General features: G+C 37.9%; 1 protein-coding gene across 3 annotated transcripts in view; it reads left to right on the forward strand.

Annotated features, from left to right (window-relative positions):
• The window catches only part of PCSK5 (proprotein convertase subtilisin/kexin type 5), a 261,474-nt gene that overhangs the window by 149,286 nt on the left and 87,399 nt on the right, over positions 1-24,789 (forward strand). For all 3 annotated transcript variants that reach the window (XM_021380737.1, XM_021380739.1, XM_021380738.1), the window contains 3 exons: positions 12,324-12,441; positions 13,508-13,696; positions 24,338-24,474. In XM_021380737.1, the coding sequence (XP_021236412.1) occupies positions 12,324-12,441; positions 13,508-13,696; positions 24,338-24,474 (444 nt within the window). The remainder of the gene's footprint in view (positions 1-12,323; positions 12,442-13,507; positions 13,697-24,337; positions 24,475-24,789) is intronic.

The following is a 24,789-nucleotide window of genomic DNA, read 5'->3' on the forward strand; positions in this document are numbered from 1 at the left end:
GATGGAGTCTCAAAAGAGCAGAGGTGACGAATCACCTCCATTGACTTGCTGGCCATGCTTCTTTTGGTGTAGCCCAGGATACAGTTGGATTTCTAGATTGTCCTGGCGGTTTCAGAACTTTTGTACAGCCTTGTAATTTTGTATTAAAGTTAGGTCTTTTCTGTCTGTTTTTTTTTTCTTTTATAATGCAAGCAGAGGGAATTATTAGCACCACTAAATAAGATATATAAGATAGAGTAAAACTGGACCTTGAATCCATCCAATGCTGTATTCAAGAAGGACTGGTTTCTGATTTCCATTCACTAAATTCTTACTGCTTTCAGTCTGGATTGCTTTAAGAAAAACAATAACAGCAGCAAAACAACAGAATGGCTTATTTCTCTTTACATAAGAATTCTGCTCAGTACTGCAGTACTTCTTTTAAGATTAGTTTAAGTCTTGAGATTGGAATTATTTTGTACTAAGATCTCCTGAGAGAACAAAGTAATGAGCAAGAACCATCAGATCTTTATCCTGGTTTCACTTTAAAACTGAAGCCTAGCATTAATCTATTCCAGATCAAGGCACTGCTACCATAGACCTTCGTTAAAATATCATTCCAACCCATGATATTTCTTCTGCAACTGAATTAAACCAACAAAAAAAAAAAAAAAAAAGAAAGAAAACAAAACAAAACAAACAAACAAAAAAAAAACCCACAACCTTTCATTTTTGGATCCAAACCAGACTAAATACAGAGGATAGATTTAGAAACAAGTCGTTGACTCCAACCCCCTCACCATGCAAATGTTCTAACATTCAAGAGACTGCTTTTGTCCCATTTACAACAAGCACATGCCCACATGAAAAAAAAACACATATAGTAAGAAATTGATACCTCCTGAATTGCAATAACATTACAGTATTTGTTATTGTGAAACTTATCTCAGGTTTTGAAAAGTTTTGGCAGAAGATTGTGAATGTATTATCATTTTGTTGGAACTATCTGAAATTCAAACAATGCTTTTCAAGTAGCATAAAACTGAGTGTTTTTTCCCCCAGCTCACTTCCAAAATTCTGTATTTTTATGTTTTTCCACTTGTTGCTCAAGAGAGCCAAACACCATGTAAAGCATTTCAGAGCAGCTGTCACTCATTAGCAAAAGATAAGTCACACTAACACACCAGCAGTAGCAGCATGGGCAGCAGGATTTGCACTCTTACACCACCAGAGCCACACATTTTTCTATGTGTTGCAGTGGATAAACAGTGAGGAAAAGGGCTGAAAAAGTTTTCTTCTCTACTTTTGCAAAATCAGTAACACAGATAAGCTCAACTGGGTGACTGGAGGCAGGAAGTACAACTTGACCTGGCAGAGTTCTACTGTAGACACTGTGGCGGAATTGAAAACGAGGAAGACAAACTAAGTGCCTCAACCTCTGTAGAGCTCAGGAATCAACTTTAACCCAAATAAAAGCACTAGTTTTAACTAAATTATTTTGGCAACTTAGGCTGAGCAAATGGTTCCAATAAAAATCCAGCTCTCTTTAAACCTCTGTTGGTTTTGGAAGAAGGAGAAGCAAAAGATTTAGATTAAATCTCAACATCCAAACCTGAACTCAAAAGGAGGTTTGCACACCGCTGCTAGGAAGGCTGAAACAATTTTTTACTATTGCACGTGGCAATATTTAGTATAATATTACACTATTATCCTTCACTGTTGCCAAGAGTAACAATTAAAGTATGGTTTTTCATAGATGAATTACTCTGATCAGACTGAGTTCCTTAAGGAATTGTATCATAATTTTGTTGATGGCAAGATCCATATTTTTTCCAGAGCATGCTCTTAACAAGGGAAGGGGTGAAAGTTTTTTTTCTAAGTTAACTACAGCAAATGCAGTCACAAGAAACAATCTTCCTTTCTTCTACGCATGCTGAGGAAGAAAGAAAAAAATTAGGATAAAGAGAGAGACAAGCTTGCTCCTTTAGAAATAAGAGCTGAAACAGTGAAAAAAAAACAAAAATCTTGGAAGAACCTCTCACTTAACAAAGGGTAAGCAGTAGCTGGTAGTTGAAAGTGGGTCAGCATGCCTTTTCAGTGGGTTGTTTTGCTGGGCTGCATGGCAACACTGTCCCTCACTTTAGTCTCTTGCAGTTTCTCCACTGCAGAACACACAGAAGGAGTTCACAGACGTCATTATTGGTTGAAAGATTTCCTTTTTTTTTCTATCTTACATTCATAAAAAGTAAGATTAATTCATGAAAAGTACTCGAGTCGGCCAGTGATTTGCTAAAGCAATGCTCATTATTTGTTTAATTTTCTGGCAAGTAAACAGCATTCATTAAATCCATGCCAATAGAATTAAACCAGGAAAGGGTAAGAATTTTTTCACGGTAAATTTTTATTATTGTTTTGCTGCTAGCCAACATGCATCTTATTACCTAGAAGGAGCTGATTACCTAGCTAGTCTCAAAAAGGAAGACTTGAATACTCATTTTAGAATATTTTCTGATCTAGTTGGCTGCATTTATTATTTGTCACCAGACAGACATATATTTTTATATAACTAAAGCAGATAATTAACTGATAATATGGAAAAATACCGGAGAACATCTGTTTTTATGAAGACATCAAAATATTTGGTCTGTTTTTTCTATGCCAGATTGGTATGCAAAGGCTCCTTGTTATGTCTATTGTTTGGTCAACAAGACAGCATAAGAATGTATTCAGAAAAAGGGAATGCTGTGTTAATGTCAACTTGTCTCTAGGTTGAAAGATACAGAATAAAACACTGCAATTTTAAGAACAATGATCAAATCATCTGAACAATTCTTTATATGTAAGTGAAACTCCAAATACTGTTAAATATTGTCTCTGGGGAAACTGGCCATTTGGATTGAAGGAATAGTATTATCTTGTGGGGAGATTTTTAGAGAACATCCTTCACACTCCCAGCTCTAAAGTGTATATAATAACACCTCAGTGCAGTGAAATAAAATGCAACTGAATGATAAAAGGAAGTAAAAACTTTTTTCACTTCAGACCATTCCTCCACCCCGTAGGGCTATTTTTTCTGCAGAATCTGAGAGTTTATCTCCTATGCCAGTAGCAGAGCCAAGTCTCATCCATTTAGATTAGAAAAAGTGTCTGCTGCTTCAGGAAAAAAAGTGTTCACTTAATGGTTTATGACCTTTTATGATTATTATAATTAGTATTATTGTTACTATTTTTTTATTAATAATTTAATTTTAATTTTCAATAAAGCTGGTGAACATTCTTGTTATGAGCAGAGCATTACCAGTTCTGTAAATGAGGAAGTGACAAGACTGTCTGTGTTCCTATGACTGTCCAGATTTATATTTCTTTAGGGTCATGAGTAACCAGGCACAAATTTAGATTTAAGCAAGAAAGTCTTCACAACAGCATACACATTTCAGAGAAGACAAGCTATTCATAAACATCCTGATGATTATTTTAAATAATTTTAAAATCATATTTTGAAATCATTGTTAGAAGCTGACATACGACTTTTGAAAAATAGCAAGCAATTTGTAAACTATTATATCAGCCAAATGAAGCTGTTCATCTATCAAAAACCTTCTGTTTTACATCTTTTATCTGATGTTTGGATGTAGCATCAGCAGCCAGTGTCAGGTTTTACCCAGCTCTAGCACCTGTACATGTCCTGCACAGAGATGTAGAACATGGGCTTTGAATTTGGCTGTTTTAAGATCCTACCTTGGGGTAGTTTGTGAATCTGATACCAAACACATAGAACTTAGTTTTAGCTTGCAGGTATGAAGAAGACTATATACTATGCAAGTTAGATTAATGATTTTTTTGATAGCTTTATCTTTTGAAAGATAATATTGATATTTTCAGGTAGGCAGCTTAGAATGCTGCCAGGAAGTTACTTGCTCAACTTGTTGGGCAAATGGAATACAATGTGTATTTTTTTATTAGCAAGTTTTACATGATTCTGACTTTTTATTTTATGGTCACTGCAACTTTTCAAGATGGCTCTTGTTTCTATTCCACATCCAACAGTTCAGCTGGCAGCTATGAATGTTTTTTAAGGATAATATTAAAATTAGTTGAGGAATTTGAGTATTTCATATATTAAATCCAAACAAATAGCTATGTATCTGAACTATTCCAGTCTGGTGTGAAACCTAGAAGATCCCTTTGGGATTTGGGGAAGGTAGCTTGAAAATATATTGCATTTTGCAGCCTTGATCAAGGTTGTTGGATATATGTTTTTAGGAAAAACTGAGATCCCTACTATGTTACCTTCAGTTGAAAGGCATGTAAGAACAGGATTACATCTGTATAATGTCAGAGATGGAGATGTACAGAGTAGGAGAGGGAATCTCTCAGAGAAGCCAGAGAGATGTCATTTCTTTTCCCAGCCTCACTCTCTTCATTGTCAAAGCTTCTCATTACTCAGCCACTCTGAAGCACTCTGATCCCTACAGCTCTGAAAAGCAAGGAAAGAAGTTGTGAATTTAAAATAGAGTATAAGCAGAAATTTCAGGCCTATGCTGAGTTACATAAAGAAAAAATAGACTGATATTTTGTGTAGCAGTTTGTTGCTTTCCTGGAATCTTAAATCATTAGTCCAATTTACACCTGTTTTAAAATGTAAATTATATGGTTCTAAAACTGGAGTAACAGCAGGCAAAAGGCAAATTTGCACTTTAAATTTCTATTATGTTAGCACTCTGAATTATCATCAAGGCATGATCAGCTCAGTAGACCAAGAATTTTAGAAAGTAATGCCTCTGTTGAACAACTGACAGACATGATGTCCTTCTATCCTTAATACGAAGCTATGCACCATTACTATACTCTGCAACTCCTAGTACTCTTGACATTGCAAAGTGGACTGACAGCACTTCAATATGCAGACCATGGGAATTGTAACCTTTGACATTAATTTCTTTCTTTAAGCCCAACTCTGACCTTTAGCAAAACTCTGCAAACAATTGGGGAACAGGGAGAAAGGGGAGAATGAAGTAACAAAGTCTTCCCCCGTGAGCTCATAACCTAAGAGTCTGAGTCTACCGCTTAATTTGAAATGTAGATTTCCATTTTGGACTATTAAGAAAGAAGAGTCATGATCAATGAATTTAAGAAGCAAGTGATAAATCGATACAGTTCTCCAAAGCAGGATTCGTTAATTGCAGGCAATGAAGACTGTGTTTTAAAAGAAGAATTCTCAACATTATTATATGCAGTTGCATGAACCTTTCATATGCTAATTGTTGAAGCAGGGTATTTTGTAAATGTTCTAGCCAGATATCTAGCTGTCTTTGTATTACATCCATGGCAATGGTGAACATCTTTTACTTGGGGTAGTTTAATAGTTTAAACTATTTTTATTAAAAACAAACACCTGCCTTTGGGAACACCAAACCTCTTTGTTGCTATTGCATTGCTATAGTGCATCACACTAACTACGAAACTGGCAGTTGTTTATTATCAGAGTGTGTATACTACTTTAGTGGGTCTAGGATGCAGGCCAATTAGGAAGCAGTTCGTACCATCTGCCACCCAGTCTTACAAGCATTTAGAGCATTTCAGCAGGATCTAGAACATCTAGTAGTAATAGGGAAAGATAAGTGCCGCCATAGGACAACTCAGGTCAGTTAGCTGCCTGAAAGCATATAACTGTTGCTCTATTTCCCTCTGGAAAAATTAATGCATCAGGGTGTTGCTTTTAACTCAGGGGATGCAAAAATTCAAGAATACAAGATCTGTTACCAGTGCTACTCGTCCACCCATTTGCGCAAACTTGGTTATTGCTTAACTTCCTTTTGCTTCAGATTATTGATCAGAATCTGCTACACAGCTCTATGGGGACAGTGTGAAGTCTTCTTAATAGATTAGTATTTTCTCTGCTTCGGGGTCTGGTGTAGTTCTAGTTATAAAAATCACCATCACTGTTATTAAATAATTTGCATAACTATTAAAACTTTTTGCTTAAATCTGCTTCAGCTCAATTCTCAGGAATTGGTTTGAGTGTAAATATCTCTCTAGAGCACTGACAGTTCTGCACAAAACAGAACAAGAAGGATGTTCTGCACTGTGTGTCTGATGCACCTGACAGCACAGAAATGCATTCTTCATGCCTGCTGCTAACAGTCTGTCAGCATTTCCTCTTGCAGCACCTTTACCTCATCAGTCATCATCCGTTCTGAGAGGCAGCCTAACACAGAGGCTCGCCCCAGAAAGTTTTTATTGTTTCATGGGGTGAAATGATATCTGGCTGCTTTTATTAAGTTACTGGGGAATCCTATATGTAACTCTGAGGTAAACTTCTCTAATAGAGGAAATGAATATATTTTCTTAAAAACTGTTCCATGGTGCAGTCACAAACCAACTTCTTTTGTTTAAAGAAAACTTGAAGCCACCATGTTTTGCAAATGGATCTTGGTGCTTTTCAGAAAAACACAACATAAAAAAGACTATCACTGAGTTAAAAAAATACAGCTTAAATTATTGTACATGCTCCTTAGCCAACTTTATTTCAGCAAACTTTTTTCCCCCTTCTAAATACACATAATCCTTAGATCTATTCCATTCACATAAGCTGGCTCATTTTCAGCAATATAAAGGAATGTCTTCAGTAGATGTTCTATGATTTATGGCCAAATGCTGCTTAATAACCATACATGTTTTAAATTCCTGAAGCAGATAAATACTGCCAGAGAGTGAATGCAAAAGTGGTTTTGGATTTAATTCCTTATTGTTTTAAGGTTGTGTATTTTAGTGTTATTTATTAAGTGTCTGCAGTGTCTCAGCTGGTGAAGTAGTGTCAGATTTGCATGCAGAAACTATTAACAAAGGTACACTGCTACTGGGGTTTTAGCTTCTACTAGCTGTACCACTAGTGTTCCTGGGAGGTCCATATTTTATTTTATCAAAGAATTGGAGCCTTCAGTCAGACAGGAGAACTGTATAAACTAGAGGGCTGTGGTGTTGGGTTTTTTTTCTGTTTTCTTTTTTTTTTTTTGTCAACTCATTTGTCAAGTTAGTCCACAATTAGTATATTGTTGGAGAAAATATTTGTACAGATAGAAAACTCAGTAGCTGACATAAACACAACTGGAAGCTTAATAAAACCAATCTCCTATCGGCTTTCTAGATACAGAGGCCCCTCAATTTCTCATTGTACATCTTTGTAGCAGCCACTTTTAAGACAAATTTATTGGGCAGCTTTCTGTCCTTTAAATCCTCCTCTGGTGTGGTGGTGAGATTAAGAACTCAATTTTCTTCTGTCTCTGCTGAGTCTTTAAGGATACCTGGATTTAAGACAATCATGTGGAAGGGGAGGACTGAGCTTGTTACTTGTTTTGTCTTTGAGGTTTGGTTCCTTATAAAATATAAACTTCCAAATCTTGTGCTTAATGTAAAAAGCATGAGGGAGTTGGTTTCACAACAAAGAATAAAACAGAACGTTGTTGCACAGTTGTGTTATTGGCTTGTAAAGCAGTTGTGTGTTTCAGAAATCACACCCATTTATCACAGATTACTGGTCCTAAATTGACACAAAACAGGGAATTCTGAGTTAAGGTTACGGGTGAAACAAGATGAATTCTCATACATGCTTAGGGCTGTCTTAGGTAAGACAAGACAGAACAAAATGAAAATAGTTTAAGCAGTGTGTAATTGTTGCATTTCTCCTTTTTTGTCCCTTTGCTTTTTTCAGATTATCTTTTCTGTTTGCAGTTTGAAGCATTCTAATAAACTAAACTTACTGAAGTATAGAATTAGAGCTTTATATTTGCAATAAACCATCAAATGTAGAAAACATGCTAGTGTAGGCTGACTTAAAAAGTATTTATAGGATGTAAGTTATTTGAGAGTCTCACTTCTATTCTTGCTAGGCAAGTATAAAGGGCATTTTAGACTCTTACTTTACTGACCTTGTTTTTGAAGCAGGATCCTAAGGTAGCATAAACGAACAAATCACAATAATTTGCATAGCAAACAGCTAAATCTTATTTAGGTCAGCTGCATATTCCTCATTTGAAAACCTGAAATTATTGAAGTTTCTCTCATAATGATTAAGTACTTTATATTTGTGTAAAAAATATATTTCCAGTGCTGCTTTCACACTGTAGAAAATTAAAGGCCAAAAACAGAGGGGTGAAAAAATATTCTGTGTTGTTTTTCATCAGATGAGCAAAATAGCAAGTGAGGTTTAGCATATAAGCTGAGGAGATATCTTGATGATATCTGCAATAAAACTGCACCCTAACAAATCCAGTGTAGCTGCCCCAAAGAATCGGAAATGCTGTGTTTTCAGTGTCTGGGTCCAGGTTTCCTGGAGTTTGCATGATGCTGTGTTATGATTTATCAGCTCCAGCCATTACTTTTTCTCTAAGTCAAGTGGGATATATATTCTGCCTTTAGATTTGAGGGTAGCTTTCTATCTTCTGTGTATATAAATAAGAAAGTTATTGAATTTTCAATAGCAGATTCAGACAAAAACAAAGGGATTATGACCAAGCTGGGGAAGCCTATCCAGCAGGCCTGGATTTCATGCTGCACTGGAGGAACTGCTCCAGGGATAAATAAATGGACTTTATTTTCTACAGTGATAACAAGAGTAAAGAGGTCAGCTGAAACTCAATATTTACTTCGTGTTTCAGGAGGCAAGTTTTTTTCTGAAACTTGCCCTACATCTGTTAAGTTCTGTGTACGCCTGTGATTTTGCAGAAATAGAAATGGGTCAGTTTACACTGCTGCATGAATTGAGAGAGGATTCAGTGACATCTCTGCCCATCTACACCTTGAGCACCAGATCAGTTCTCAGCCCTCCAGCTCAACAAGAGCCACAAACCACCAGCTTACTTTGCACCAGTTTTATGTTCCTCTATCATCTCTGAAAGGAAAATATTTTCTTACAGAGCATCCCTGTACCCCTTCTAACATGCTCAGTGATCCCTCGTAATAATCAAGCCCAGTACTAAATCACAGCAGTGATAATGTAGATTGCTTAAGTGCAAGGTCCTGGAGCATTTTGCCCTTGCGGTCACCTATCTCATTCTGCAGTCATCAATGCCTTTCAAATACAGAAGTGAACTCAGTACTATTTGCATACAAATAAATGGCAGCTCCAGATGCTTCCCAGAAGACATGACCCTTTATGGATAGACCATCAAGGTCGTGCTTTCCTTCTAGGAGAAGCACCCTGATACTGAGTTCACAGCAGTACCAGCACACATACAGATGAAGGGGTGCAATTGGAAGGCTGTAGGAGACAAAATCTGTTTGTTTTTTTTCTCCAAGACATGGGGAATCAACTACTTTTGTTAAGTCTGTGCTATTGCTAATTGCTATTATTTAGTCTTTGAAAATGATGGTCCTCTCCTGGTACCTGCAGCTGCTAACCAACTCACTGCATCAAGGACTTTGAAGTGCAAATGTTGCAGAAAGCCAAATATCAGCTGTCTGGAATCTTCCTACATGGAAGGCTTTAGGAGCACCCCTGTCTGTCAGGATGTTTTGATTTGAATAGGAAAGCTTTTTAGGGAAACAGTTGCATTCTGTTTCAGCTGTGGAAAAAAAAAGCCAGCAGGTGCAGAACTTTGCACTCCCACCTATGGTCTCATGCAAGAGAGTTCAAGCATTAAGTGGCATTGAATGACTTACCACCCTGTAACTTTGGGTGGTGAATTTTTATTCTAAATGAAAAATGAAGACAATTATCTTGAAAGAAATTCAGATAAAAGGTTCACTCTCTTAAAAGTAAAGGTAGAAGGTAAAATGTTCACTCTTTAGATTTTGTTTGTATTTTTAAATGTGCATTAAGAATTAGAAATTTCAGTTTCACTTTGTTTCAGTCAGAAGCAGGCTGCCTGCCATGGTGGCATTCTAGGTGCTCCTCCGCCCTTATTTCTGGACGAGCAGAGGTGAGTTAAGGAGAAGTTTGTCTGTCCTTTCAGATCAACAGATGGGTGGAACACACTTGGTGTTATAGTAAATCCTGCATCCTGAGCACTAACCCAGTGCAGATTGCTTCCTTTCAGGAATTAAAAATGCACTTTCCATGTGTTAGCTCAAAAGTTGCTTCCATTCATTAAAATTTAATCCCTCACTGTCTAAATGTGGTACTATTATATAGCATAACTGTCTACAGACCATGAGTTAACATTCATATTGCTCTTGCTTCTCTTCTGAGAAGACAGTGATTATTAATTAAAATTTTGAATAGCAGAACAGTGGATGCAGTGTATGAACAGATAAATGACTTCATAGATAAGTATGCTTTGATCAGCAGATGCTGTTTTGGCAAGATGATTTCTATGAGCAAGGTGATTTCCATCTCAGAAAGCCTCTACACAGTACAAAGTTTCTCTATCTAAGCCTTCTTTCCTCTCCCTTTTTCTGGATGCCACCACCCACAGTAAAAATAGGACATCCCTTTCCCTGTCCATTTATGAAGTATATTAAAGAGAATTCAGAAGAATGAATGAAGGTTGAATTTAATTACTTGCATATATTTTAGTACTTGTGTTTCATTTCTGAAAATGGTACCTGCCTCATATGGCAGAAGTACTATGTTTAGTTCCCTCCAAATTAAGATTTCCTTGCTATTTGTACTTCACTGAGGGGTTGAGTGGAAAGGAGATGGGGAAAAAAAAAAGAGCAGTTCATTACAAAGTTGTTACACTTTGCAGGATTTTCCATTGAGGAGCCCTCATCGGCTGACAGTTCCAGACAGTATTAGATATTGCCATATTTGGCAGATGGGATCCTTAACCACTGATTATTTTTATGCTTTGAACTGTTACTTTTTTGACAAAGTTGGGGGTTTTTTGGACGGACTCCTCTGAATTCTGGTTTGGCAGTAAATGGAGGCTGCTTTCACAAACCCTCTGCAAAGTGCAGTTGGAAAGACTTGCACCATGCCTTGTCACATCACCGATTAAAATAGTGCTTATGTTTTTCTAAGGGTTTTCTGGTAGCACTGCCTGTGGTAGTAAGTAAAACTGGTGTGTTAATACACTGCTATTTGTGATCTAAACTCTTCCTTCTCATAGCTTTTTTCTTTCACCACCTCCTCTCGGGACTTTACTAAGACTACTGATTTGTCACAATAAATCAACATGGTTGATTTATTCATCAGCCTACATTTTCAAGCTTCTGTTTTGATTGTATCAGCAATAACAACAATAAATACAAAAACAAAAAGCAACACACAACTGATTCAGTAAACGTAATTTCTTAGACTTTGTAAGCCATTGGAATGCTTGAAACAGTCAAATTAAATACTCTTGAAATTAACTAGAAGTTTAAAGAATTGATGCAAATCTACAGGAAATATCTAAAATGGTCTGGATGCTGGACATTTGAAAGTTCAGTTCTTCATATCCTAGAAAACTGATGTTTTAAAGACTTCCTACTTCTTTTTGCAGAAGGTGTTCAGGCATTAAAGGCATTGAGTTGCTTGCAGGAGAATCATGGTTGGCTCTCCCTAGCATGAAAGTTGAGGTAGTAGCATCCAGATATGAGCATTAACAGAGTGTTAACCTTCAGGCATTGATGATCAACACCACTGTGTGTGCAGTGTATGCAGTAGGTAGTATCAGGGGTCAGCAGCAATGTTAACAGCTCTCTCCAGCAGGAACTTCACTGTCTTTTATCTGCAGACTTAAAAAGGACGTAGAAGAAGGAATCTTCCTGACACAGACTTTACATGAGAACCAGATTGCCTTTAAAGTACTGGACTTCAAATGTCATGCTTTTCACCTTTGTCAGACAGGCAACTTTAGGGAGAGGTTGGATCCAGTTGATTGGCTGGACAGCAGGGTTAATACTGCATACAGGAGTAAGATAGCATCCACATGCTGCTTAAAAATGAGGAAGTTAAAAGCATACAGCAGAATAAAAGACAATCTGTTTCTTCTTAAATCCATTGTCTCATTTACCTTCAATATGTATGTGCATGTATGTGCTAAGTATTTGAGTAACAGAAATAACCCTCCTCTGGTTCTTTCCGTCTTTTAACATTAGATTATATAACAGGCCTGGGCTGAATCTAAGGTACATGGACCAAGGGTAATCTGAGGCAATCATATTACCTGGCATTCTGTAGTTTTGGGTCCATGGTCATGGTTGGTCATTTGTTGCCTCTGTAATGAAGCAGTGAACAGATTCAACAAATTAGACATAGTCATTATTGTTCCTGGCAAAAAGATTTTTGAGCTCTTTGTCAAAGCAAGGAAAAATGGAAAATAAGCAGTTCCTCTTAGGATTTGACTCTCTGGAATTAATCTATGATAAAAATCAAGATTTTATGCTATAATTGCAACTGCTCTGTTTGTGTCTTGCAGTGAGCCACCTCTATGGATTTGGACTGATGGATGCAGAAGCAATGGTGATAGAGGCAGAAAAGTGGACAACAGTCCCTCCACAGCATGTGTGTGTGGAGAACACGGATCGGCAAATCAAGTAATACCCGCTGCCAAAACTCTTGCTGGCATAAACTTGTGGAAAGAAATTGGGTATAATTTACCCCTCCCTTGCATTGTGTTTAATTTGTCATTTTGAAAGCTACACTTGGGATCTCTGTTACCTTCTAAGATGTCAGGTCATTTGCCTGTAAAGGTTGCTCCCCTAATGACTGGATAAAGGCCCTAACTTAAAGAATGTCTCAGAAGTTGAAGGTACAAAACAAGCCAGGCTGGATGCTGATTGATACTGTTATGGAGGTAGAAGAAGTGTAAGGGGGAGAGTGTTCACTAGAGTACTCTGCATTCACTTTTGTAAGATGAGTACAAACCTATCAGTCCAGGTCTGACAGGAAGATACTCTTTTCATTAAAAAATTCCATGATAGTATCTCTCTCAAACAGTCTCAGGAGAGCCTGTCTCAGAAGATAAGACCAAAGTGCCCTCTGCTTTCTAGGATAGGGTCTGTATAGAACCAGGCTTAAGAGAAAAATTCAGTATGTGCATTCTGTGGCTACATCTGTCTTGTGGCTCATTTCCAGTGCGTAAAGGTCATTGAGGATACTTTGTTTGATAGGTATGTTTGACAACCTTGACCCTTAACTGGTGTAGTCTGCAGGGGCGCTGTGCCAATTTTAACCAGCTGAGTTAGATGCTGGTTGCCCAATATTTGCTACAGTTAACATGTAATACTTGCTATTACGTAAGCAAGAACTGTGTCTATGCCAGGCATTTCCTGGGGCTTAACAAGCAGCTGTGATCCCATGACAATCCCAACAATTCTCAGCTGGCCACTAATCTGTAAAAATGCTCTGTCCCAGAGGCTTATTCCATTACAGATTACTCACAATTCTCTTTCAGCTTGTGGACATATTAGTATAGCCCTCAACAGAAAGCAAGGTAGTTGCCAGTAGCTGCAGTAACATAATTACTCTATAGCAGTAGTTTCAGCTAGGAAGTAAGTCTTAAAAATAAGGACATTTGGTACAAAGCCAAAATGATTGGGTGGTCTTATTTTACAGGATAGGGAAGAAATGCTGACGTTGTTTTCTATGCTTACATTATAGAACAATACGACCTGACAGTGTCGTCCGTTCAATTTACAAAGCCACAGGCTGCTCTGATAATCCTAATCACCACGTGATCTACTTGGAGCATGTTGTTGTACGCATCACTATTACTCACCCTCGACGTGGAGACCTGGCAATTTATCTAACCTCTCCTTCTGGAACCAGATCACAGCTCTTGGCCAACAGGTATTGTACAACAACGCAATTTCACAGTCCAGTCAGCCTGCAGGACCTGCAGAAAGATCACAGCATCAGCAAAGAATAGTCAAGTCATTACAGTAGCTTTGCTAACAGTCACAAGCTAGTCATTTTTGGGGGGCAGAAATGGAGAAAATTAAGTGGAAATGAACTCTGAGATATCAATATATATATTCTTTATAATAGAGATATAAACAAATATATCTCTTCATAATAGAATAGTAGACTGTAAATCATCTTTAAAACAGAAACTAGTTGATTTTGATAATCTTGTGTGGCTCACCAATTATTAGACGGCTGGAAAATCTGAAGCGAAAAGTAACAGGCTCAGTGTTACAGAAGGAAACAAGCTGAATGAAAACGTGTTTCTGGATACTACTGGCACTTATTTTTCATCTCTCTCCTATATTATCCTTTGTTCACTAGTAATAAAAATCAGACAGAATAGTAATTCTCTACTACTATTTTCTTTAAGTTTTGTGAATATGAGTATGACTTGTGATGTTAGCAATTTTCATCCTGCTTTTCAGGATTTACAATGAATCTAGACTTGCTTTCCAATCTGCCCCACATCCAAATAATCCCAGCCAGTTTTGCTAATACAGTGGCAATTAAGACATGGAGAATTGCATGCCTTCCTGACCTTTAGTGATAGGTAGAATGACCTGTCTTTCCTCTTGAGAGGAAGGAGCTGTTTTGGAGACAGACACAAGCTCAAAAGTATTTGGTTCTGACTGAGATGTAAACCCACATTTTCATTAGAGCTCAATCTAAAAGAAAAGATGTACAGAAAGTATTCTTCAGTGTAGAGACATTCATGCATCAAATGGAGAGCAAGTTGTACTGGAATTCTGAGACCCTCTGGAACATCTCCTGTGTTTCATTATAAGTGCCATCTGTGCCTTGATGATAAAACACATGGGCATGCACGTCTATGTATCTTACTGCTACACTAAATGAAGAACTTGTCCTTTGCTAACCATGCCAGGCAGACTTCTGCACTCTAAGAAGTTACGTATCAGCCTTTTCTTTTCTCTGTGAAAAAATTCCTCTTCACTTTTCTATTCCATTTTTCATGCAGCCATTCTTCCATGCCTCAAAATGAGAAAGTCTGAAACTCCTCCACCTAGTTATACAAACAAAACAACCTTGTGTAAACTCAGTGGTTGTAACAGCTAACCTTTGGCTCCAGGCATTCATGTCTTGCAGTTGACTCACAGCAAGTGGGAGATAAAGACATTCTAGTATTCACAGTTCACCCCTGCTGATGACTGGTATGTGGAAGAGGTACAAGGTTTAATTCATGCAGTCTCTTTGTAACCCATGTACCTTAAAATGTGATTTTTTGTATATATGGTAGAGAGAGAATACAAAAGTGTATATTAAAAATGCAGTGATGTTCAGCTGTTTCTTAACCTGTTCTATCAGAAGGCTAACCAGAAAACAAATGTAAAAGGCTTCTTAATGTTTTGCCATTTTGCAAAAATAAATTATTAATGAGAGCAAATATTTGTACAGTCACATCAGAAATTACTTTCTTGTGTAGGCTTCAGAGATATACTGACTTGTCAGTCACATTTGGTTGAAACAAACTCACAGCTCCAGAGTATTAATATTAAGGAATAAATGTATTTTGCAAACTCTAGGTCTGAAATTCCTAGAGACTTCACAAGCCCTTTCACACGGTAAAGTGGTGGATATGGGCACAGTACTTTTCAAAATGATGTTTCAAGGTTTGCTTTATTTGGACTTGCTGTAAGAGTCTTATAGCTTACTGGTCTTGCAGTTAGTATACTGAGTGCAGTTGGGTGTATATGTACATCTATGCATCGTGTTATAAAGTTAAGAGCAGAAGTTCTGTTATTCACTAGTATGAGAGTATATTTAGATTGGGGGCATTTAAGTGTTAAAGTATTAATCACAAGGCCATCAGGATAAAGGCATTCTAATACAAGTAACATGCAGGGATGCATTGGCAGAAAACAGCCTGGTGTGTTGTTTTTTTTCTATAGGCAAAGGTCCCAAAGGCTGCTGTACATGGCTACTACCTGACCGAGACGCTTTTCTCAGACATGCAAGAGCTTTTAATGTACACGTACATGATTAATAGCAGCAATACCAGCTGTTTTTACTGAACCCAAGGAAAACCTCATTGCTTTACCATTACTCATCTGAGTTTAATTTGAAACAGTGTGCTGGTAAAATGTCTTAAAGTGCAAAAGGTATATTTTACACATGTGCACTTCTTCTCCACCAATTCTGGGAGAAGTCATTGAGTAGTTTCTGGTGCAATGACGAGCAGGTCCCTCAAGGCAATATCTGGCCTTTTTTTCTGCATATTTTGTCTTTAATGTTGGCATCCCCTAAAATGACTTCAGTATGAAAACTTGTTAGTCAGAGGCAATGTGGATTCCTCTGCAGGCATTTGGTGGATTACACTGTCACTGGCTTGAGCCTCTTGTGCATTCTACAAAAACTGCATTACAGGGAACATCTGCTTTGTTGTTTGGAAAGTACTAAACATGATTACATTGGATGTACTGCAACAGAGCAAAATACAGGCTTGGAAAGTGCTGGCTGCTGTGAGGATGAGGCTACAGTTATGTCCAAAGGGGAACAATATCCTCTTTCTGAAAACAATTGGCCATTGGATTTGGCAGCATCATTTTCTGAGTGGTTTTGAGATGCACTAAGATCAGTAAGAACAGAAACTCAGTACAGGGGGCCATGCAGGAGAAGCTAAATAGAAAAAGGATAGAAGAAGCAAACTTGGGGCTCGTTTGTCTCCTACTGAAGTCATGGTTTGTTTAATTCTTGCCCTTTAAATTTAAAGCAGCTGCTGCCATTCGAACTGCGTAACTGAAATTTTTAGCCACGTGGTGGCAAGTTTCCAGGCCACTAGCTTCTTATGCTTATATGGCACTGACATTAACAGTATACTGTATCTACAGGATGAAGCAGTTCTCAGAAAACTGTTTGTTGCAACTCTTACTTGGTCTATTTTATTTCCGTAATGTTGTCTACATCTTTTAGTTTAGTTTTGGTTAGACATTCACAGCCTTTCTAACAGCCATTCTCTGAACCCCTGCAATTGTAATGTCAGTACATCTAAAAATTAAGTGAGTATTACTTTTGTTATACTCTGCCAGCATTAGCATTAGATAAAGCGAAGAGGTCTGAGAATACTAGAGACCCAACATGAATAAATAAATCTAAAAGGTAATTTTTTTTTCCATGCTAAAGGGGAAAATACTACTGTTGATTTGCCCACTTCTGCAGCAAAGACGGATGGAATTTATATGCAAGAGAGTAAATGAATGCATGCAAGTAACTATCCTCCATGTAACTTCAAAATCCATCCTGGAACATGCTCAATGATAAATGTGGAAGAAGAATGAAGTGCAATATGTCGGAGATTTAGAATGACATGTGCCTTTCTTTCATAAGTGAGAGGAGCAAATCATTAATCAGAGGGATCTGCACCATAGGCATGTATTGGATTAGAGAATTCAATATTTCTACTTCAGTAGTTTTAGTAGAAAATTAGCAGCCATAATTAAAATTTCAAATTTATTTTCCATAGTAGAACTAGGAGTGAAGACAAATAGATAAGCTCATATTTAGGATGCAGCTAAGTGTTTTAGCTTTAGTGTTGTATTAAACAAAAAAAGAGAAGTGTAAGACAGACAAGAGGAAGAATGCATAGGATTTACATGAAGACTGCTCCAAAAGTAATGCCTCCTATTTTATTGTGGTGGCCCATGATGTCAGAGGCAGATGCCAGTCATATGGCGGTAGAGGTTGAATCTTCCTACCAATATTCTGTTACATTTTGTTGCTGTCTGACAGATGGCAGCAGAAGGGCAGCAATTGATGGTATAACTATCCAGGGAACAAAGGAAGAGACACTGATGTCATCTGTGTGGACTTCAGTAAGGCCTTTGACAATGTCCGCCATAACATCCTTCTCTCCAAATTGGAAAGATATGGATTTGGTGGGTGGACTGTTCACTGGATGAGGAACTGGTTGCAAGACGGTACCCCAAGAGTGATGGTCAGTGGCCTGATGTCCAGATGGAGATCAGTGGCAAGTGGTGTCCCTCAGGGGTCAGTACTGGGGCCAGTGATCTTCAACATCTTCATCAGTGACATCAACAGTGGGTTCAAGTGCACCCTCAGCAGGTCTGTGGATGATGCCAAACAATGTGGGGTGGCCAACACACACAACAGACAGGATACCATTCAGACTCAAGTGGCAAATCCAAATCTGTACAAGTGGGGGATGTAAGGACAGAGCACAGGCCTGCCAAAAAAAACTTGGGGGTACTGGTGGATGGCAAGCTGTACATGAGCCAACAGTGTGCCCTTGCACTCCAGAAAGTCAACTGTATCCTGGGCTGCATCAAAAGAAGAGTGACCAGCAGAGCGACGGAGGTGATCCTGCCCCTCTACTCTCTGCTGGTGAGGCCTCACCTGGAGTACTGCATCCGGATGTGGAGTCCTCAGTACAGGAGAGATGTGGACCTGTTGGAGCTTGTCCTGAAGAGGGCCACAAAAATGATCCAAGGGATGGAACACCTCTGCTGTGAGGACAGGCTGAGAGAGCTGGGGCTGTTCAGCCTGGAGAAGAGGAGGCTCCGGGGACACATGATAGCAGCCTTTCAGTATCTGAAAGGGAGTTATGAGAAAGAAGGGGACAGACTCTTTAGCAGGTTCTGTTGTGAGAGGACAAGGGAAAAATGGTTTCAAACTAAAAGAGGGAGATTTAGACTGGATATAAGGAAGAAGTTTTTTACAGTGAGGGTTGTGAGGCACAGAACAGGTTACCCAGAGATGTGTTGGATTTCCCATCCCTGGATACATTCAAGGACAGACTGGATGGGGCTCTGAGCAATCTGATCTAACTGTAGATGTTCCTGTTCATTGCAGAAGAGTTGGACTAGACAACCTTTAGAAATCTCTTCCAACTAAAATGATTATTTGATTCTATGAGTCGGTGACAAAATGGAACAGTACAGTTTTTTAACTGTACCTATTGACATTCATCAACACTTGATGAATGTTTATGGAGACTAAACAGTGGATATGAGCACAGTGAGATGATGGGTGTTGTGTTTCAGCAGTGACAACAGCGACAGTGGATCACCTCTGCTGGTGCAGATTTTTATGAGTGTGGCATGGAGCCTCTTGTTCATTGCTGGTGAAATGCGTAGCTAATAGTAGTGACTGTGATGAAAAATGCAATAGTTTGTAGCTGAGAATTTGTTCTATCAACTAGTGTTTTTGTTTTCTTTGTATCTGTTATAGTTTCCATGGAAATAAATTGGAGGCATTACTTTCAGAGCAACCTACATACCTTTGCACCAACTACTATGGTGAGAATGAATGAATCTTTTCCTAGCCACATGTAAACTAGGCACACCTCAATCTTATCGTAACAGCATCATGTTTCTTTTTGAATAAATTGAATTATATGACAGTCAGTCTACCCTGATGCCCTTAACCTAACAAATTATCCCTTTTCAGACATACTTGATTCATCAGGGTAGGAAAATTCTACATATCACACCAAGTTCATTCATACTCTTGTATTAGGATCTCTTCTCAGCCTGTTTCAAGTGAAGTTTCTGAAGATATGTGCATGAGTTGAAGAACACGCGCATTCTTTTACAAGACATCTATAAGCACCAGCCACACAGCTGGCTGAGCAGTACATGGAACTCAGAAGCCTGACAGGTATTTAGGTCATGACAGAAAGTTTCATGCTGATATGTATAGTCCCTGGGGATAAGTTCTCCACAGTTAAAGATGATGGTTGCTGTATTCTCCACTACCTCAGACTGGCAGGTACTGTGTACCCTGTTGTTCATGCTGCCCCTCTCTAAACAAGTTTTTCATGACAGCTCAAAAAATTTCTCCACTGCTTCATAAATTTAACTGCAATAACAAATATAGAGTATAACTTTAAGGAAAAAAGTACACTTTAAATGAATCTTTCTTAGATCTCTCATCCAGACATTTTAAGTGATCTTCCCTGACATACAAGAAAGTTTGTTAAATACCTGTGTGCCCTCCAACCATTTCTTTATTTCCTGAATACATAAATGCAGGTGGGCAATATTGCCCAGCTGAGAGTTAATCTGATTAAGTCAGTTTGGGCTGTCTGCAGCTCCTTAGGGGTTAGAACTCCTTGGGGACAGGTGGTTGAACCCAGTGTAGAAGAGGCACTTCCAGGAGAACGTTTAACCAAAGCATCTGAAGTTATACAGCTCTGTGCTCTTTTCAAGATATAAGTTCACTTTAAGTCTTGTGGCCAATTAGACCAGTAGGCAAGGACAGCTTGCCTGTCAGGCTGCCAATTTAGTAGGCTGGAGCCCATCATAAACACAGACTGCTGTAACAGAGGAGAAAATAGCCTTATTTTGCCAGCTGCTCCACTGCTTGCAGCCCCGGTCACCAGCCTGTGGAGGGTGTGTTTCCTGGCTCTTGATGTCATCAATCGAATATGCATAGAATGGCTGTCAGTCAGATCAATCAGATGCAGCTGCACTTTCTGGGATTAGAAAAAGGCCCGGATAATAAAAACAGACCCTTTTATGCATTTACTTTTTACTGTTTGTGATGAGGGATTGTGGTATTACCAAATAAATTCCCCTCCCTAACTGCATTTTCCCACACAAAACCAATTTGCTTCACTAATTAGAACAAAATCTACTTTTAGTGCATTTTGTATCTTGGAAATTCTCTGATGATAATTGAAACTTTTTTTTAACTCTTGTAGGTTTAACTGAGAGACTATCGTGTTCCTAATTGTGGAATCTCCTAAAAGTGGCTAATTGTCACTTATTATGTAAAAATTTGCTTACAAATGAATATTTCTGTTTGAAGTTATTTCTTAAGTAGAAAGATAGTGTAATTTCTGTGCTGAGTGGATGGCAGTGGAAGAAGCCAAGACTCTTTCATTTACTTTTAAGGAAACAAGTAATTTACTCTCCATTCTGTAAACTTCATGTTCACATACAGACCTACATATGGTGTGTAAAGAGTATGTTAGATTATTTCTTATAGAAAATAAGTCATTACCTTTAAATACAATGCTGTTCACCATATCAGCAGCCCAAAATTAATTTATCCGAATATAGATGGTTATGAAAGCTCATCAACTCTAACTTGAATTGCTTTACCAAGAGAGGTCACCAGCGCACAACAGTTCTGTTGTTCTGTTGTAATTATGTCAACAAATAAGTTATAAAGAATCAAATGCTGTCACTCACTTTGGTACTTAAAAGTGTGTTACATCCATGAGTGTAGGTGTTGCAGTTATTGGATTATTCTAAGTATCTTGTTAACTAAAATAATAATTAATCAGACCACATGTTAATAATTTACTTGTTCATGACAAGCTATGTGTGTTTCCTTGCTATGAGTTTTGACTTGACATCAGTCTGACAAATAACAACATCAGTTAACAATCTGGACTGGCTCCAGACTTCAGACTCCTTAAAATAAGTTATTTCATACATGTGCTTTCTGAATAGGGAAAAATACACCTGAACTGTTTCAGTAATTTCATCTTTTCATTAACATCACTGAAGGGGAAATTTAGCAGTATGTCTTGAGAGTACAGTTGTGTTGCAGAGCAACACAAAAATACTTGGACCACTGAGTTGATACAACATGCAGATAGCCTTAGACTCCGTATCTTTCAACTATTTTTAACTGGGTTTTTTTCTGTCTCTAGCTTTTTAACTCATTTGCAGATTCATTTGCATAAGCAAAACTCATACATTAAAAGATGACATTTTAAACCTTATGTCATAAGCTACTGCTGAAACACACCACTCACTGCCTCACTGTGCTCACATCCACTGTTTGGTCTCCATAAATGTTCAGCAAGTGCCAATGAATGTCAATGAGTGCCATTTCTTCTGCATAGAGGAATTCATCCTCTACTGCCATACCACCAACATCTGCCTCTGGTGTTGTGGGTAAATATAATAAAATAGGAGGCATTACTTTCAGAGCAGCCCTCATAGCGTCCACAATATAATTGCACAATACTTATATAATACTATGTAATTTAGTTGTTGAACTGTCAAGGAGGAATATTGCTTCCTTGACTGATTGCTGGCATGTTCAGAAATTAGTATATTAGCTGTCAGCAAAACACCATTTGACTAACTGCTGGAAATAACCTGCATAATGATTTAAATTAAACATACCCACATGCAAACACTGGGTAATGACTGGATAATAATTTCTACCTTTTCAGTAAATGATGTGTGCCATATGTTTGTGAAATTCACTATATTCAAACAACTGAATTAACGGTGACATGGAACAGGCTAATTCTGATGGTAGAATGTATATATATATATATTTGTATATGTTTATACTGGACTGTGTGAGAAGAAAATCTCAACCATTTATCAGTGAAAATGAAGTCTAGTTTTATGGATATATCTCTGTTTCAATTTAAGGAGTACTGTTGCAGGCATTCATTCAAACTGGAAAAGGGTTGCACATGTGCGAGTGAAAATCAGCTGTGTACTGAGTGTATATAAGATGCTCCATGCATACAGTTCTGTACAAGGCCTGTTGAAGTGAGGAGTGGATATGCAGACTCGCACCAAATCTGGCCCCATGCTTTTGATTGACCAGAATTTTCAGCAAGAGATATGGCATTTTATTGACATCCAGTTCAAGTGTTTTTACAAGAATTTGCCGTATACAGTGCTGTTAAACTATTTTCCTTTCCCAGTGTTTGCCTGTTCAACTTCACAGTCTTCTGAGACTAAAGTCTCAGTTCTTAGAAATGAACAATAACGAATCAAGTTATTATAAAATACTGTAGTACTTTTGTACACTTTCACATTTTTTCTATTTAGTTGGGAAATATTGGTGGTAGGTGGATGACTGGACTAAATGATCTTGGAGGTCTTTCCCAACCTTGGTGATTCTGTGATTCTAGATTTTTCTGTATTCTGTTGAAAGGAGGTTTTAAATTGGTTGGATTTTCTACCATAGAGATCTTTTTTTATCAGAAATATTTAAACATTGCTGTGACCAGTAAGACTTCCACATGTAAGAACCAAGGTAAAATAGTGAAAAATACATATACATAAATATATATACACAATATGTATACGCACATATATGTATATTTATTTCTTTCAGTGGTGAGCTGTGATATGATCTTACCTTCCATGCATATCTTTGGAATACCAGGAAAAACACTGTGAGCACTGAATAGAAGTCCAAATTGTCTTGTGTCTTTCCAAACCTTTATTAATAAATTCCAGTTTTAGGTAATAAAATCTGGCCAATCCTCTTTCTCCTTTCCTAATCAGATTAGCATCACTTTGCAGCTTCTGAAATGGGCCACTGTACAAGAAACTGTTATAATCCAGGCCTGAGCATCAACCTCTTCACCCAAGATCTCAGTAATTATAGTAATGTTGTTAGTCAGAAGAAACCATCTCATGACATTAGTCTCTCAGTTTTACCCAAACTACTTAAGTCATTCCAAAAGTAATGCCTCCAATTTATTTCCATGGAAACTATAACGGATACAAAGAGAACAATAATAATGTTTGATAGAGGAAATTCTCACTACAGAACACTATTTTTTCAGCATAGCCACTACCATTAGCTATGCATTTTTGCAAGCGATGAACAAGAGCCTGCATGTTGCTCTTGTAAAAATCTGCACCAGTGAAGGTGACCTGCTGTCGTTGTCACCACTGCTGAAATGCACCACCCACTTCTTCACTTTACTGACATCCACTGTTTGGTCTCCATAAACGTTCAACAAGTGTTGATGAATGTCAGTGGATGCAATCTTTTCCACATGGAGAAATGCAGTATTACAACTTTGCTTCATACGCACTTCCATGTCAGACACAATTCTGTCAGGCTGTCCCTCTGCTGCCATCTGTCTCCCCTTCTGTAAGGGATATTGTTAGGAAGGTTCAACCTCTGCTGTGGTACCACCGACATCTGCCTCTGATGTTGTGGGTCAACATAATAAAACAGGAGGTATTACTTTCAGAGCAGCCCTCATATATCCTGTCAAGTATTTGAATGGAGTGATAATTTGATCATTTAAGGTTGGAGACCAATGTCTCTATTACATTTGATTTCCTATAAGGAGTCACATCTGTTGATCCATAATATTGTATTGTTCACTCAATCATTTTTATTGTTTTTAATTCCTTTTTTAGTATTCCGATCCAAATTGAAAAGTAAATGTTACAGAAATTTTCCAATGTACAAATTTGTATTTACCTCATGCTGTTAAAGCAGTGTTTATGCTGTATTTTATGCCCTTTTCCCAAGAGATATGGATCCTATTAAACCAAAGTAATGATTTTTTTTGTAGTGAAATCTCTTTGCATTCTTTCACATCATGACAAATGATGACATGCAAAGAACCTCCTCCACCGAAAAAGTAAGGAAACTCTTGAACGTACTTCAAAGATATGTGGGAAGACCATCTTGAGTAACATTACATAAAGGCACAGATGAATGAGCTGGTTTATTAGCATATCATTCAGTAATTTGCATACTTGGAGGCTTAGCTCCTCAAATAGTATGGTTCACTTAATATAATGTCATAATTTATTTTAGGCTATTTGATCATTCCATGGAAGGATTCAAAAACTGGGAGTTTATGACTACTCACTGTTGGAGTGAAAAAGCAGCAGGTGACTGGATCTTGGAAATCTGTGACACTCCATCTCAGCTGAGAAATTTCAAGACTCCAGGTATGACTCTGACCTTTATTTGGGCTCAGTGAATTTAGAAGGGTGCTTGCAGTTGCTAATACTGCCTTGACTGTTTTCCACCATTTATATACACCTACAATGTCTGACAGTGTGAAAATGAGTGTGAAGGCAGAACTATGAAGAGAATCGTAGACTCATAGAATGGCTTGTGCTGGGAGGGATCTTAAAGATATCCAATTCCAACTTCCTGCCATGGGAACGGTTGCCAACCACTAGATGGACTTCAGGAGGGTGGACTTTGAACTGTTCAGGACCCTGGTAGGGAGGGCCCCTTGGGATTCAGTCTGAAAGGGT

Source organism: Numida meleagris, chromosome Z (assembly GCF_002078875.1).
Source record: "Numida meleagris isolate 19003 breed g44 Domestic line chromosome Z, NumMel1.0, whole genome shotgun sequence".
Classification (NCBI taxonomy): Eukaryota; Metazoa; Chordata; class Aves; order Galliformes; family Numididae; genus Numida; species Numida meleagris.